This window comes from Bufo gargarizans, chromosome 1, assembly GCF_014858855.1.
Source record: "Bufo gargarizans isolate SCDJY-AF-19 chromosome 1, ASM1485885v1, whole genome shotgun sequence".
In the NCBI taxonomy this organism is placed as follows: Eukaryota; Metazoa; Chordata; class Amphibia; order Anura; family Bufonidae; genus Bufo; species Bufo gargarizans.
Genome location: NC_058080.1, coordinates 517,607,573 through 517,626,115, shown reverse-complemented (window position 1 = coordinate 517,626,115; position 18,543 = coordinate 517,607,573). Strand labels below are relative to the sequence as shown.

The following is an 18,543-nucleotide window of genomic DNA, read 5'->3' as shown; positions in this document are numbered from 1 at the left end:
CACCCTAAGGTATTCACTGATGGGCATAGTGAGTTCATAGAACTTTTTCTTTTTTGTCACAAGTTAGTGGAAAATGATTTTTTTTTTCTTACAAAGTCTCATATTCCACTAACTTGTGACAAAAAATACTCACTTCCATGAACTCACTAAGTAGTTTGAAATTCAAATGTGTAAAAAATGCCCTGTGAAATCCTAAAGGTGCCCCTTTGCCAACCTAGGCTGCATAAAAGTGTCACACATGTGGTATTGCTGTACTCAGAAGAAGTAGGGCAATGTGTTTTGGGGTGTCTTTTTACATATACCCATGCTGGGTGAGAGAAATATCTCTCTAAAAGACAACTTTTCCCATTTTTTTATACAAAGTTGTCATTATAGAGAGATATTTATCTCACCCAGCATGGGTATATGTAAAAAGACACCCCAAAACACTCTGCCCAACTTCTCCTGAGTACGGCGATACCACATGTGTGACACTTTTTAGCAACCTAGGTGAGCAAAGGGGCCCAAATTCCTTTTAGGAATTTCCGAAATTGGGTCACATGTGGGGTATTTATACTGCCCTGGCATTTTAGGGGCCCTAAAGTATGAGAAGAAGTCTGGAATATAAATTTATAAAAAAAATTACGCATTTGGATTCCGTGAGGGGTATGGTGAGTTCATGTGAGATTTTTTTTTGGACACAAGTTAGTGGAAAATGAGACTTTGTAAGAAAAAACTAAAAAAAACTAAACAATTTCCGCTAACTTGTGGCAAAAAAAAATCTTCTATGAACTCGCCATGCCCCTCAAAAGTGATCTTTTTATAGCGCCGCAACGATTTTACGGTGTTTTTGCAGTGATCAGAAAAAAAAATATTTCTGTCACTGCGGTGGGGCGGACTGAACGCAAGTGTGCGCACAAAATCAGGCGAACACTGCGTTTTTTGTAGAGTCTATAGAACATGTCCTATTCTTGTCCGCAATCGCGGACAAGAAAAGGCATTTTCTATATAGTTCTGGCAATGTGCAGATCCGCAAAATGCGGAAAGCACATTGCCAGTGTCCGTGTTTTGCGGATCCGCGGTGTCTGTGTTTTGCGGATCCGCGGTGTCCGTGTTTTGCGGATCCGCGGTGTCCGTGTTTTGCGGATCCACGGATCCGCAAAACACATACGGACGTCTGAATGAAGCCTTACAGGGGGGTGATCAATGACAGGGGGGTGATCAGGGAGTCTATATGGGGTGATCACCCCCCTGTCATTGATCACCACCCTGTAAGGCTCCATTCAGACGTCCGTATGTGTTTTGCGGATCCGATCCGTGGATCCGCAAAACACATACGGACCTCTGAATGGAGCCTTACAGGGGGGTGATCAATGACAGGGGGGTGATTAGGGAGTCTATATGGGGTGATCACCCCCCTCTAAGGCTCCATTCAGACGTCCGTATTTGTTTTGAGGATCCGCGGATCCATGGATCGGATCCGCAAAACACATACGGATGTCTGAATGGAGCCTTACAGGGGGGTGATCAATGACAGGGGGGTGATCACCCCCCTCTAAGGCTCCATTCAGATGTCCGTATTTGTTTTGAGGATCCGCGGATCCATGGATCGGATCCGCAAAACACATACGGATGTCTGAATGGAGCCTTACAGGGGGGTGATAAATGACAGGGGGGTGATCAGGGAGTCTATATGGGGTGATCACCCCCCTGTCATTGATCACCCCCCTGTAAGGCTCCATTCAGACGTCCGTATGTGTTTTGCGGATCCGCAAAACACAGACACCGCGGATCCGCAAAACACATACAGACATCTGAATGGAGCCTTCCAGGTGGGTAATCAATGACAGGGGGGTGATTAGGGATTCTATATGGGGTGATCAGGGGGTTAATAAGTGACAGGGGGGGGTCGTAGTGTAGTGGAGTTTGGTGCTACTTTACAGAGCTGCCTGTGTCCTATGGTGGTCGATCCAAGCAAAAGGGACCACCAGAGGACCAGGTAGCAGGTAAATTAAACGCTGTTATCAAAACAGCGTCTAATATACCTTTTAGGGGTTAAAAAATCGCATCTACAGCCTGCCAGCGAACGAGATGAGATGACGCCCCGGCGCGTCCAGGAGGAAAGACGCAATCCTGCGTGCGGCGGTCCTGTACTGGTTAAAGTTTTTTTTTTAGATTTTTAAACTGATGATCTATCCCCTGTGAGATGGCCACTGCGCTACTGCAAGCATCGGTGCCATCTCAAACAGCTGATTGGTGGGAGTCCTGGTTATCAGACCCCCATAATCAGATACTGATGACCTAGAGGCTGAAGGGAACAGCTGATTGGTGGAGATGCGAGGTGCTGAACTCTGACCGATCAGATATTAATGCCCTATCCTGAGGTTAAGTCATCAAAATCAGGAGTCTGGAAAACCCCTTTAAATCAAAGGCAAATAAGCATTTTAGTACCAAAGCAATGTCCTATGGCATAAGTTCTACAATACCCTCTCTTTATTATGAATGTCTTTATATTACTGTAAGGCCTCATGCACACAACCATATCCGTTTTCCATGTGCTGCTCACATACATATGTGTGTTCCACGAATTATAGATCATGTCCTATTCTGGTCCACAAAATGTGGCCCGCAGACCCATTGAAGTCAATGGGTCTGCTAAAAAATGCAGATGGCACATGGACAGTATCAGTATTTTATAGATCTACGGTTTGCAGACTGCAAAATGGATACTGTTGTGTTCATGAGGCCTTCTATTTCAAGGAAAATTATAGTGTTCTCAGAATTTGTGAATATAACAAAAGATCATTTGTCGTAATTAACACTTTCACTCATATTGCCTGTCTGTACCAGGATAATGTCAAGAAACCTGCAAATTTTTTATTTTGTCTACATTCCCTTAGCATTAACATGTGGTTAGTCATAGAGCATTACTTATGCAGACTTTTCATTAACCTTTTCTTTGAAAGAAGTGCAACAATCTTACAGTAGATCACCAGACTTAAGTGCACATTAACTCCTTACCAGGGTGTTCAAAATACCCTGTGTGAGGCAGTGACAGGCCTCATATATGAGCGAAGATATGTGTCTCCTAGAATGGTGCAGGAAACCTATTAGAGGAGTGTACGTTATAGTTGCTGTGTTTTCCCCACGATCACCTGGCCTGAGGTGAGGTCAGGTGTGATAGTCACTTGGGGATAAAGGAATCCTCAATGTGTGAGAGGAAGAGAGTTAGGCCCCAGGTAACAGACCTGGAGAGGGTTTGTCTGGTCCCAGCCAGGAGGGTGTCAGCAATTACAGACTTCTCATCAAACAGGGGGTTTGCAAGCTCAAACAGTGCTTTATTTGTCACACGATCACATACACTTCTAAGTTTGGCATCACTCGGCACCATGAAGTCGCAGCTTTACCTCACAATGTGTTACATCAACACAAAACAACAAACACTTGCCCGACACTATACAGAGGTTTTCCCTAACTCACCTCTAGCTCAGTGTTCACACTGCGGTATTCGGCTTTGGTTAGACAGCCTCCTAGCTGTGACCAGCGCAACTCACCAGTCCTCCTGCTGGAAGCAGCTAAATACCTTGGGGGAATATGGTCCAGCAGTCCATCTGATTTCAGGCGTCGCTGGGTCCCCCCAAACTCAGGCTTCCTCAGCCCTCTTGGCTGGAACCACACAGAGCCTCTGCAGGCTTCCTTCTCAATTCCCTCTAACAGGCTTCCTCAGCCTTGTGGCCCCCCAGCCCTCCTGGCTGGGACTAGACAAGCCCTCTCCAGGTCTGTTACCTGGGGCCTAACAGGATACAAGATACACAGAATACCACCAAACAAGTGTCTAGGCAAAAAGCTGGGGATAAAGGTCACCTCCTGAAAAATCCCTACCAGCTCTCCCTAGACTTCTATGCCCACGTTCAGACCCTAAAGGTGGGAAAGAACGTGTCCCCGTGCCGAGGCTGAAGATTCCCTAAAATCCCTAAGATGGTGAAAGGGGGAAAGAGGGAGCCTGCTCCCTCAGGACCTGGAGGGGGCAGGCGTCTCTCTAACAGCCTAGGCAGACAACCACAAGAAAAACAAAACCAACTTATCTTGTTACTGAGCAGGAACAGCAAATCCTTTCTTCCTTCCACTGAGCAAGACAGAAGCTATAACCCGCACAGGACACTGGGAGTGGGCGTAATTTAAACTCATACCAACGACCCTACCCAGTGCACCTGAAGGGAGGCGGATGCAGCTCAACTCCAAAACAAAAACAAAAGGCTACACACGTGCTGCTAACCTGGCAGACCTCCGCACATAACCTGAGCAGGGCATGACAGTACCCCCCCTTCTACGGGTGACCTGCGGACACCTCGGCCCAACTTTATCCGGGTGGGATCTGTGAAAAGCCCTCACCAGTCAGCTGGCACTAACATCCACAGCCAGAACCCACATCCTCTCCTCAGGGCTGTATCCCCTCCAGTGTACCAGGTACTGAAGGGAACCCCGAAGAACTCTTGAGTCGAGAACCCTAGAGATCTCGAACTCTAAATTTCCATCAACCAGAACAGGGGGAGGAGGGAATGGCGATGGTTCCACCGGTTTCACATATTTCTTCAGTAAAGACCTATGGAACACATCATGGATCCTCCAAGTCTGCGGAAGATCCAGACGAAACGCTACTGGATTGACCACCGCAGATATTTTGTAAGGTCCAATAAATCTTGGATCCAGTTTCCAAGATGGTACTCTCAGTTTAATATTTTTAGTAGATAACCACACCAGATCACCCACATACAGGTCCGGACCAGTCATACGTCTCTTGTCAGCCATTCGCTTATACCTCTCACCCATCTTCTCCAAATTCACTTGGATCCTCCGCCAGATAGAAGACAAGGTAGAAGAAAATCTCTCCTCCTCTGGCATCCCAGAGGAACTAGTCCCAGAAAAGGTACCAAACTGAGGATGAAAACCGTATGCACCCAAAAATGGCGACTTACCCGTGGACTCCTGCCTATGGTTATTCAAAGCAAACTCTGCTAGGGATAAGAATGAGGACCAGTCCTCCTGATTCTCAGCCACAAAGCACCTCAAGTAGGTCTCCAGGTTTTGATTAGTACGCTCTGTCTGCCCATTCGACTGCGGATGAAAAGCCGAATAGAACGAAAGTTGAATGCCAAGCCGAGAGCAGAACGCCCTCCAAAACCTGGAGACAAACTGCGTGCCCCTATCAGAAACCACATCCGAGGGAATGCCATGTAATTTCACAATATCATCAACAAAAATCTGAGCAAGAGTCTTGGCATTGGGCAGACTAGCTAACGATACAAAGTGAGCCATTTTACTAAAACGGTCAACAACCACCAAAATTACTGTTGTCCCGGAGGAACTCAGCAGATCCGTAATAAAGTCCATAGACAAGTGCGTACAAGGACGAGACGGAATAGACAAAGGAAGAAGTGAACCAGAAGGTCGAGTGTGAGCAACCTTTGACCGTGCACAGGTTTCACAAGCTGCTACGTAAACCACAACACTCTTACGTAACCCGGGCCACCAGAACCTCCGGCACACAAGATCAAAGGTGGACTTAACACCAGGATGTCCAGCAAGGACAGTATTGTGATGTTCCTTGAATACCTTGTATCGCAGTCCATCAGGAACAAACAACCTCCCTGGGGGACAAGAACCAGGAGCCCCCTCCTGGGCTCCCAACACCTCCATCTCCAATTCGGGGTACAGAGCGGAGACCACCACCCCATCAGCCAAAATCGGAGCAGGATCCTCTGAATCACATTCCCCAGGAAAACTGCGAGACAACGCATCTTCCTTGACGTTTTTAACCCCCGGGCGAAAAGTAACCACAAAATTGAACCTGGTAAAGAACAGTGACCATTTAGCCTGTCTAGGATTCAGACGCTTGGCAGATTGCAGGTAAGCCAAATTCTTATGATCAGTATATATCGTAATGGGATGAGACGCCCCCTCCAACCAGTGACACCATTCCTCAAAGGCCAATTTGATGGCCAGCAATTCCCTATCTCCTACATCATAATTCTTCTCGGCGACCAAGAGCTTCTTGGAAAAAAAACAAACCCACTTCTGATGCATCAACCTCCACCACGAATGGCTGAGACACATTGGGCTGCACCAGAATGAGAGCAGATGCAAAACATTCCTTAATAGCCGAAGAAGCTTGCAATGCCTCATCCGACCAGACAGAGACAGAGACGCCCTTCTTCGTCATATCGGTCAGAGGTTTTACAATAGTAGAATAGTTCAAGATACATTTTCTATAATAATTAGCAAACCCCAAAAACCGCATCAAGGCTTTCTGATTCTCCGGACGGTCCCATTACAGAACCGCCCGGACCTTTTCGAGGGCCATACGAAAACCAGAGTCGGAAAGCAGATATCCCAGAAACGGAAGCTCCTGCACAGAAAACACACATTTCTCTAATTTGGCATATAATTTACTCTCCCGAAGGATCGACAAGACCTGTCTCACGTGATCCTGATGGGTCTTCAGATCAGGAGAGTAAATTAGAATGTCATCCAAGTAAACTACCACGAACCTCCCCACAAAATGATGGAAAATGTCATTGACGAATCGCTGAAATACCGCTGGCGCATTAGTTAACCCAAAAGGCATAACCAGATTCTCGAAATGACCCTCGTGCGTGTTAAAGGCCGTTTTCCACTCATCCCCCTCCTTGATTCTGATCAGATTGTAGGCCCCTCTTAAATCCAACTTGAAGAACACCTTGGCTCCAACAATTTGATCAAAAAGATCGTAATACGGTTCAATTCCCGGAAATCCAAACAAGGTCTCAGCGATCCATCCTTTTTCTTTACAAAGAATAAACCAACTGCAACCGGAGACTTAGATGGCCTAATATGACCTTTTGCCAAACTCTCGGCAATATACTTCCGCATGACCTCTCTTTCAGGTTGAGAAAGATTGTAAAGCCGAGACTTTGGCAACTTAGCCCCTGGGATGAGATTAACTGGACAATCATAGTCACGATGAGGGGGTAATTCCTGAGCCCCACCCTCCGAAAAGACATCCGCAAAATCTGAGAGATACTGAGGTAAAGCCTTAGTAGACACACCAGAGATCGATGTGCCAAAACAATTGTCCGAACAAAATTCACTCCAACCAATGATCTGTCTTGCTTGCCAATCTATAATTGGGTTATGTTTTGAAAACCACGGTAAACCTAAGACTATAGGAGCGGGCAAGTCCTTCATGACAAAACAAGACATGATCTCAACATGTGAATCACCCACCCTTAACTGGATACCATGAGTGAGACTCCTTTGAGAAAGAGGGGAAGAATCAATTGCGAAAATCGGAATCTCTCTTTCTAAAGTGCAAGTACTTAGACCCAGATTTTGAAGAAAAAGAAAATCAATAAGGTTTACCCCAGCACCACAGTCAATGAATACTTCAACAATAAGTTTTCTTGAGTCTAGCACCACCATAGCTGGAAGGAGAAAACGAGTATTACAGGGAGCTTGCATACCTGCTTGCTCCACCACCCCATTCACACTACCAAGAGTCAGGGACGTTTTTTCTTTTCTTTAAATAAACCTCTTTGTGATTCTTTCTCATCAACATGCGGTTTAACAAAAGGACAAGAATAAAATGACCACTTTTCCCACAGTAATAACATAATTAACAGTTTATGCAACCTCCTAAAGTTTCTACTACCAGAACGGATAGACACCTGACCCAGCTGCATGGGTTCCTCCCCTACCCCAGATTCTCGAAATGACCCTCGTGCGTGTTAAAGGCCGTTTTCCACTCATCCCCCTCCTTGATTCTGATCAGATTGTAGGCCCCTCTTAAATCCAACTTGAAGAACACCTTGGCTCCAACAATTTGATCAAAAAGATCGGAGATCAAAGGAAGGGGATACGGATCACAGATCGTAATACGGTTCAATTCCCGGAAATCCAAACAAGGTCTCAGCGATCCATCCTTTTTCTTTACAAAGAATAAACCAACTGCAACCGGAGACTTAGATGGCCTAATATGACCTTTTGCCAAACTCTCGGCAATATACTTCCGCATGACCTCTCTTTCAGGTTGAGAAAGATTGTAAAGCCGAGACTTTGGCAACTTAGCCCCTGGGATGAGATTAACTGGACAATCATAGTCACGATGAGGGGGTAATTCCTGAGCCCCACCCTCCGAAAAGACATCCGCAAAATCTGAGAGATACTGAGGTAAAGCCTTAGTAGACACACCAGAGATCGATGTGCCAAAACAATTGTCCGAACAAAATTCACTCCAACCAATGATCTGTCTTGCTTGCCAATCTATAATTGGGTTATGTTTTGAAAACCACGGTAAACCTAAGACTATAGGAGCGGGCAAGTCCTTCATGACAAAACAAGACATGATCTCAACATGTGAATCACCCACCCTTAACTGGATACCATGAGTGAGACTCCTTTGAGAAAGAGGGGAAGAATCAATTGCGAAAATCGGAATCTCTCTTTCTAAAGTGCAAGTACTTAGACCCAGATTTTGAAGAAAAAGAAAATCAATAAGGTTTACCCCAGCACCACAGTCAATGAATACTTCAACAATAAATTTTCTTGAGTCTAGCACCACCATAGCTGGAAGGAGAAAACGAGTATTACAGGGAGCTTGCATACCTGCTTGCTCCACCACCCCATTCACACTACCAAGAGTCAGGGACGTTTTTTCTTTTCTTTAAATAAACCTCTTTGTGATTCTTTCTCATCAACATGCGGTTTAACAAAAGGACAAGAATAAAATGACCACTTTTCCCACAGTAATAACATAATTAACAGTTTATGCAACCTCCTAAAGTTTCTACTACCAGAACGGATAGACACCTGACCCAGCTGCATGGGTTCCTCCCCTACCCCAGAGTTACATGTCATATCACCCTGGGGAGCAGGTGAGACAAAACCACTCACAGAAGGGATCCCTTGCGCGGAGGGAACCTCTCTCTAATACGTCTATCTAACCGTACTGCCAAAGACATAGCATTCTCCAATGTATCCGGGAACTCATGAAAAGCAAGGGCATCTTTCAATCTCTCAGATAACCCCTGACAAAACTGACTACGTAACGCGGGGTCATTCCACTCTGACTCAGTAGCCTATCTCCTAAACTCAATGCAGTAAACCTCAGCAGTATGTGCACCTTGTAATAAATTCCGTAATTTAGATTTCGCCATCGAGACCCGATCTGGATCATCATAAATTCTTCCAAAGGCTTTAAAAAATTCTTCCACAGACCGGAGGGCCAGAGAACCGGACGGCAGAGAAAAGGCACAGGATTGCGCGTCCCCTTTAAGCAGGGATATGATTATCCCTACCCTCTGACTCTCACCACCAGACTCAGGACCTGGAGGGACAGGTGTCTCTCTAACAGCCTAGACAGACTACAACAAGAAAAACAAAACCAACTTATCTTGTTACTGAGCAGGAACAGCAAATCCTTCCTTCCTTCAACTGAGCAAGACAGAAGCTATAACCCGCACAGGACACTGGGAGTGGGTGTAATTTAAACTCATACCAACGACCCCACCCAGTTCACCTGAAGGGAGGCGGATACAGCTCAACTCCAAAACAAAAACAAAAGGCTACACACGTGCTGCTAACCTGGCAGACCTCCGCACATAACCTGAGCAGGGCATGACATCACCTCAGGCCAGGTGATCGTGGGGAAAACACAGCAAATATAATGTACACTCCTCTAATAGGTTTCCTGCACTATTCTAGGAGACACATATCTTCCTTCATATATGAGGCCTGTCACTGCCTCACATTTGGAACACCCTGGTAAGGAGTTAATGTGCACTTAAGTCTGGTGATGTACTGTAAGATTATTGCACTTCTTTCAAAGAAAAGGTTAATGAAAAGTCTGCATAAGTAATGCTCTATGACTAACCACATGTTAATGCTAAGGGAATGTAGACAAAATTAAAAATTTGCAGGTTTCTTGACATTATCCTGGTACAGACAGGCAATATGAGTGAAAGTGTTAATTAAGAGGAATGATCTTTTGTGATATTCACAAATTCTGAGAACACTATAATTTTCCTTGAAATAGAAGCAAAGTAGATATACATATATTAAGTGAATGGCTTTGCCATAAAATATACAGAATGAAAGCATCAATACAGCCTTGATTTCAAAGAATTACTATTCGGCCTCAAAAATAAAAAAGTTATGGCTTTGGAAAGGCTGGGAGTAAAAAAAAAAAACAAAAAAAAACCTGAAAATCACCAGGTCTTGAGGGGGTTAAAAATCAGGGGTTAACAAGATGCTATCTGTAAGATGAATGCAATATACAGGCCTACAATTGAAAGTTAATGTAATGTGATGAGTAATAGAAAATAGGCAATATAGTACAAAATTACAATCATAAAGTCTGCATAGCACACTGTGTTAATATACCATACCTTGTGTTTATTAACTTAACTTAATTATTAACTTAATTATTACTCACTGAAATAAAAAAGCCGCAAGAAATTAAAATGTGCTCACCTTTTTTCATAATCTAAATTGCCCACAGAGCCATTCATAAGTTGGTTTGGGGTCCATTTTAAGGTCATTGTATCTGCAGTTTGATGAAGAGACAAATATCCAGGGATAGCTTCCATATCATCTCTCTAGAAAGCAATGAAGGAATTTAGACTTAACATTCCTTTATCTGACACCAACATTAAGCATTTTAATTTATTTCGCTGCATCAAACCAATTCGCACACTTTTCATCACTTTAAATATGTTGCCAATGATCCTTTCTTTACCTGAGTAATTTGAAAGGAAAAACGGCAAATAACTATACCAGCATGAAGCAAGTTAGCTATAGTCCCCAGCTTTCCAATCAACTGGAGTGGAAACCCAAGTAGAACTGCATACTCACAGATAAAAGGACTATTTTTCATACAATATTGCAGAACTATACACCAGTGGCGTACGTGGGGGGGGAAGGGGGGGGGCGCCAGGCAGCAAGCATTCCACGGAGGGCCACAGGAGCCTATGGCTCCCATCCACTCCGTTCTGACTCATAGGCTTCAGGCCAGGCGCAGGAGATCGCGATTACCTCATCGTGACCTCCTGCGGGCCTCGCGAGATGACGTGATGACGCAGCGCGGGAAGGCACAGTGAGGCGTCCGTGTATCTACCCTAAGGCAGGCCATACTGGAGGCACTATGGAGGTGGGCGGGCATTATCAGTTTAAATAGAAAAAAAAACAAAGAAGGCAGTTATATAGTATACAGAGGGGCCACGTTATATATTATACAGAGGGGCCAAATTATACAGAGGGGGCCAGTATACATATACATTTTACAGAGGGGCCATTAATAATGGCCCCTCTTTATATTTATAATATATAATGGACCCTGTGTAATATTAGGATATATAATAGCCACCTCTGTATTATTAGTATATATAATAGCCCCCTCTGTATTATTAGTATATATATTGGCCCCCTCTGTATTATTATAATATATAATGGCCCCCTCTGTATTATTATAATACATAATGGCCACTCTGTATTATTAGTATATATAATGCCCCTTGGTATTATTAATATATATAGATATATATATATACAGACGTGGACAAAATTGTTGGTACCCTTTGGTCAATGAAAGAAAAAGTCACAATGGTCACAGAAATAACTTTAATCTGACAAAAGTAATAATAAATTAAAATTCTATAAATGTTAACCAATGAAAGTCAGACATTGTTTTTCAACCATGCTTCAACAGAATTATGTAAAAAAATAAACTCATGAAACAGGCATGGACAAAAATGATGGTACCCCTAACTTAATATTTTGTTGCGCAACCTTTTGAGGCAATCACTGCAATCAAACGCTTCCTGTAACTGTCAATGAGACATCTGCACCTCTCAGCAGGTATTTTGGCCCACTCCTCATGAGCAAACTGCTCCAGTTGTGTCCGGTTTGAAGGGTGCCTTTTCCAGACTGCATGTTTCAGCTCCTTCCAAAGATGCTCAATAGGATTGAGGTCAGGGCTCATAGAAGGCCACTTTAGAATAGTCCAATTTTTTCCTCTTAGCCATTCTTGGGTGTTTTTAGCGGTGTGTTTTGGGTCATTGTCCTGTTGCAAGACCCATGACCTGCGACTGAGACCAAGCTTTCTGACACTGGCTAGTACATTTCTCTCTAGAATTCCTTGATAGTCTTGAGATTTCATTGTACCCTGCACAGATTCAAGACACCCTGTGCCAGACGCAGCAAAGCAGCCCCAGAACATAACAGAGCCTCCTCCATGTTTCACAGTAGGGACAGTGTTCTTTTCTTGATATGCTTCATTTTTTCGTCTGTGAACATACAGCTGATGTGCCTTGGCAAAAACTTCGATTTTTGTCTCATCTGTCCACAGGACATTCTCCCAGAAGCTTTGTGGCTTGTCAACATGTAGTTTGGCATATTCCAGTCTTGCTTTTTTATGATTCGTTTTCAACAATGGTGTCCTCCTTGGTCGTCTCCCATGTAGTCCACTTTGGCTCAAACAACGACGGATGGTGCGATCTGACACTGATGTTCCTTGAGCATGAAGTTCACCTTGAATCTCTTTAGAAGTCTTTCTAGGCTCTTTTGTTACCATTCGGATTATCCGTCTCTTAGATTTGTCATCAATTTTCCTCCTGCGGCCACGTCCAGGGAGGTTGGCTACAGTCCCATGGATCTTAAACTTATGAATAATATGTGCAACTGTACTCACAGGAACATCTAGTTGCTTGGAGATGGTCTTATAGCCTTTACCTTTAACATGCTTGTCTATAATTTTCTTTCTGATCTCTTGAGACAGCTCTTTCCTTTGCTTCCTCTGGTCCATGTCGAGTGTGGTACACACCATATCACCAAACAACACAGTGATTACCTGGAGCCATATATATAGGCCCAATGGCTGATTACAAGGTTGTAGACACCTGTGATGCTAATTAGTGGACACACCTTGAATTAACATGTCCCTTTGGTCACATTATGTTCTGTGTTTTCTAGGGGTACCATCATTTTTGTCCATGCCTGTTTCATGAGTTTATTTTTTTACATAATTCTGTTGAAGCATGGTTGAAAAACAATGTCTGACTTTCATTGGTTAACATTTATAGAATTTTAATTTATTATTACTTTTGTCAGATTAAAGTTATTTCTGTGACCATTGTGACTTTTTCTTTCATTGACCAAAGGGTACCAACAATTTTGTCCACGTCTGTATATATATATATATAGATATAAAATGGCCTGCTGTGTATTATTAATATATATAATGGCCCCATCTGTATTATTATAATATATAATGGCCCCTCTGTATTATTATTATTATAAATAATGCCCCCCTGTGTATAATGATAGTAGAGGATGATAGTAAAGTGAGGAATCTAAAAATGTTTTCTGTGAAACTCTGTAGAGACGAGACATTGCTGAAAGAAGGTATCATGGCGGTCTTATCTCCGAATGAAGACGTTGAGGAAAGTCTACATCACAGGCGATGTCGCTGGATGGATAAGGTATGTGGTGCTGTATTCTACTGTATATAATAATGTCCATCCACATATTTGTTTCACGGAAGGGTTGGGGGGGTGGATTGAGAATATGGCCACCTTGCCGCATCCTGGCCCCAGACTTCAGGTCCCACTGTTCGTGTTCTACTACATTATCTGTACTCAGAGAGTTATCTGTGGTGTTACATAGGACTGCAGGTGACATCTACTACATTATCAGTAAAAAGGAGCATGTCCACAGGTTGGGGTGGTGCAATACATGGCTTGCCCCGGGTGCTGGCAACCCACGCTACGCCACTGCTATACACTGACAGCTCATGAAACTGGAGTCATAATATCTGCTCTCAGACTGAAGAGGTTTTCTAATCGCAGACAGCATCTGCTTTCTTATCCAGATATAGCACACCACTGTAGCCCATGGGCCATGCATGGTGCTGCGCACTGGAACAGGGCTTAGTTGCTAAAGACCACTTTTATTTTCCTCAATATTTGAAAGATGAACGGAGGAGTGAACAGAGTACAAGTCATTCCATAGGTTCCATTCCCGGTTTTGGCTTACAAATACTGATACTAATTAATGACCAAATACTAATGACAAAATACTGTGAAAGTAGCGCACCACACACAGGCATACACATTAGAGCAGGGATACTCAACCTGCGGCCCTCCAGCTGTTGCAAAACTACAATCCAGGCATGCTTGGAGTTGTAGTTTTTCAACAGCTGGAGGGCCGCAGGTTGGGCATGCCTGCATTAGAGCAAACAAAGATCTGGTGAACGATGATTTTACATACACGGCCATATACATTTTAGTATATATTGACCGTTACAGTTGTTCAGATTGCCCATACATGTTCAATGAAACCGGCTGATGGATGAAGGATCTTTATTTTAAAGAAAGATCTTTCATCCACAAACAATCTTTCTTTGAACGGTCAGTTAAAATGACCATTTGTTGTTAAATGTCACCTCATGAATGTTCATTTAGGTTGAAATCGTCCATATTGAACAACTTTAGACTATTTGTATGGCCACCTTTAGACAGGGGGGGGAGAGTGGAATAAAGCAATAATAGTGGCAGACACCCGCTCACACATCTGTCTGAATCTCTCATTGTAACTCCTTTATTGAAACACTTAAAGGGGTTGTCCGCTTTTGTGACAGTATAATGTGCAACCACTCAAAAGCCACTAGGGCATCAATAACCCAATTTCCACTGTAGCCTAACAGCAGTAATTCATTCATGAGTGCACATATCAAATTTCACTTTTATTAATCATCTAAAACCTACAGGATAAAAATCCCAACCTATCACTGTGTGTTGCAGACCAATAGTTGTTTGTGATAATACTGTGAGAAACTGGTCATTAAGTATAATGTGGATGCTTGCTCCTATATAGCCACTTCAGAATGCTAATGCGCCTGCAGGCCTCTATTAGCTAACACAAATAGGCACACAGTGCAAATCGCATTTCTTTTTTTTTATATATATACTCTTTATTATGTATTTTCTTACATCATACAAAACGTTATAACACATTTAAAATTACAACAAATGCATATTTACCCCCCTCCCATTTTCCTTTAATTACTGCGAAAAAGAAAGAAAAAAAATAATAATAATAATAAAATAAAAAAATGATTTAAATAATATCTCCCCACTTCTCTCTTTTTTTTTTTTTGGTTACTCTTTTCTTCTGGGGACTGGGACCCCGGGGGATGGGGAGTGAGAGAAGCAAATCGCTGTTTAAACAGCTAAACACAGTGCCCCCCCCCAACATGTTTACCAGAGACCTGGCCTCTTCAGGGGTATGGGCCAGTGATACACAGAATCACTGTTCCGAGACTTGTAAGACCTTACATTAGGGGGCATTCAAACAACCATATTTTCATACTTTCTCTCATAGACATTAAATAGTTAAAGTAAGGTCTATAGGCTTGGAAAGTATAGTTTGGATTGGATTTAAAACTGGCCGAAAAACTGTGACCAGAGAGTTGTGGTCAATGATTCCTATTCAGAATGGTCCCAGGTTATAAGTGGTGTACCCCAAGGTTCAGTGCTGTGCCCTTTATCATTTAATTTATTTATTAATGATATTGAGGAGGGAATTAATAGCACCATATCTATTTTTGCAGATGACACTAAGCTATGTAGAACTGTACAGTCTGTGGAAGATGTCCATATACTACAAGCTAACAAACACTCTGAGCGATTGGGCATCAACTTGGCAAATTACATTTAATGTGGATAAATGTAAAGTTCTGCATCTTGGTAATAATAATCTCTGTGCTTCATATGTCCTAGGTGATGTAGTACTGGGAGAGTCACTTATAGAGGAGGATTTGGGTGTCCTTGTGGATGGTAGATTAAATAACAGCATACAATGTCAATCATCTGCTTCTAAGGCCACCAGGATATTGTCATGCATTAAACGAGGCATGGACTCGCGGGGGAGGGATGTAATATTACCACTTTACGTTGGTGCGGCCTCATCTGGAATATGCAGTTCAGTTCTGGGCACCAGTCCATAGAAAGGACGCTCTGCAGCTGGAAAAAGTACAGAGGAGAGCGACTAAACTGATAAGGGGAATGGAGGGTCTTAGTTATGAAGAAAGATTAAAATAATAGAATTTATTTAGTCTTAAGAAGAGGTGTCTAAGGGGAGACATGATTAACCTATACAAATTTATAAATGGGCCATACAAAAACTATGGTGAAAAACTGTTCCATGTAAAATGCCCTCAAAAGACAAGGGGGCACTGCCTCCAACTGGAGAAGAAAAAGTTCAGTCTCCAGAAACGTCAAAGCTTCTTTACTGTAAGAACTGTGAATCTGTGGAATAGACTTCCTCAGGACGTGGTCACAGAACACAGTGTGTCACAGTGGACAGTTTTAAAAAGGGTTTAGACAAATTCTTAAAAGTAAATGACATTAATGCTTATGGAAAACGTGTAGAAATCTGACACCCACACCAATCCCTTAGTTGAACTTGATGGACTTATGTCTTTTTTCAACTGTATCAACTATGTAACTATGTTTTGCGATCCGTAAAACACGGGTACTGGCCATGCGCGTTCTGCAATTTGCAGATACGCACGTCCCACCCTTTCTTAGAAATGCTAATTCTTGTCCACAAAATGGACAAGAATAGGATGTGTTCTATTTATTTATTTTTTTGCGGGGCTGCAAAACAGACATATGGAATACAGTTTGCTGTCCGCATCTTTTGTGGTCCTATTGAAATGAATTGGTCCACATGGGATAGGCAAATAATGTGGATCAGATGAGGACCAAAAATACAGTAGTTTGAATACCCCCTTAACATCACAACATGGGAGGCCGTAACTGAGCCATTCAAAACTAGTAACGTCACCTACTCTGCATCCTGGATTTAATTGACAGGCAAAAAAGCCAGTAGAGACTAGTGACTTCTGGTGTACTCGCAAGCGCTCTGTAAGTCAGAGCAGTCACACGACTTAGACTCCCGATCAGTAACCATCGTTATTGGGCATGCATTGATACTTAGGCTCCGAGCAAGAGAATGTCAGCACTGCACATACAGGTCCTTCTAAAAAAATTAGCATATTGTGATAAAGTTCATTATTTTCTGTAATGTACTGATAAACATTAGACTTTCATATATTTTTGATTCATTACACACAACTGAAGTAGTTCAAGCCTTTTATTGTTTTAATATTGAGGATTTTGGCATACAGCTCATGAAAACCCTAAATTCCTACTAAAAAAAATTAGCATATTTCAGCCGACCAATAAAAGAAAAGTGTTTTTAATACAAAAAAAGTCAACCTTCAAATAATTATGTTCAGTTATGCACTCAATACTTGGTCGGGAATCCTTTTGCAGAAATGACTGCTTCAATGCGGCGTGGCATGGAGGCAATCAGCCTGTGGCACTGCTGAGGTGTTATGGAGGCCCAGGATGCTTCGATAGCGGCCTTAAGCTCATCCAGAGTGTTGGGTCTTGCGTCTCTCAACTTTCTCTTCCCAATATCCCACAGATTCTCTATGGGGTTCAGGTCAGGAGAGTTGGCAGGTCAATTGAGCACAGTAATACCATGGTCAGTAAACCATTTACCAGTGGTTTTGGCACTGTGAGCAGGTGCCAGGTCGTGCTGAAAAATGAAATCTTCATCTCCATAAAGCTTTTCAGCAGATGGAAGCATGAAGTGCTCCAAAATCTCCTGATAGCTAGCTGCATTGACCCTGCCCTTGATAAAACACAGTTGACCAACACCAGCAGCTGACATGGCACCCCAGACCATCACTGACTGTGGGTACTTGACACTGGACTTCAGGCATTTTGGCATTTCCCTCTCCCCAGTCGTTCTCCAGACTCTGGCACCTTGATTTCCGAATGACATGCAAAATTTGCTTTCATCCGAAAAAAGTACTTTGGACCACTGAGCAACAGTCCAGTGCTGCTTCTCTGTAGCCCAGGTCAGGCGCTTCTGCCGCTGTTTCTGGTTCAAAAGTGGCTTGACCTGGGGAATGCGGCACCTGTAGCCCATTTCCTGCACACGCCTGTACACGGTGGCTCTGGATGTTTCTACTCCAGACTCAGTCCACTGCTTCCGCAGGTCCCCCAAGGTCTGGAATCGATCCTTCTCCACAATCTTCCTCAGGGTCCGGTCACCTCTTCTCGTTGTGCAGCGTTTTCTGCCACACTTTTTCCTTCCCACAGACTTCCCACTGAGGTGCCTTGATACAGCACTCTGGGAACAGCCTATTCGTTCAGAAATTTCTTTCTGTGTCTTACCCTCTTGCTTGAGGGTGTCAATGATGGCCTTCTGGACAGCAGTCAGGTCGGCAGTCTTACCCATGATTGCGGTTTTGAGTAATGAACCAGGCTGGGAGTTTTTAAAAGCCTCAGGAATCTTTTGCAGGTGTTTAGAGTTAATTAGTTGATTCAGATGATTAGGTTAATAGCTCGTTTAGAGAACCTTTTCATGATATGCTAATTTTTTTAGATAGGAATTTTGGGTTTTCATGAGCTGTATGCCAAAATCATCAATATTAAAACAATAAAAGGCTTGAACTAC

The 18,543-nt window shown here is 43.1% G+C and overlaps 1 protein-coding gene across 1 annotated transcript in view; it reads right to left on the bottom strand.

The window, feature by feature from the left end:
- SGSM1 (small G protein signaling modulator 1) overlaps positions 1–18,543 on the bottom strand; it is a 240,980-nt gene that overhangs the window by 73,458 nt on the left and 148,979 nt on the right. Inside the window, exon 9 of the mRNA XM_044288814.1 lies at positions 10,486–10,610. Coding sequence (XP_044144749.1) covers positions 10,486–10,610 — 125 coding nt within the window. The remainder of the gene's footprint in view (positions 1–10,485; positions 10,611–18,543) is intronic.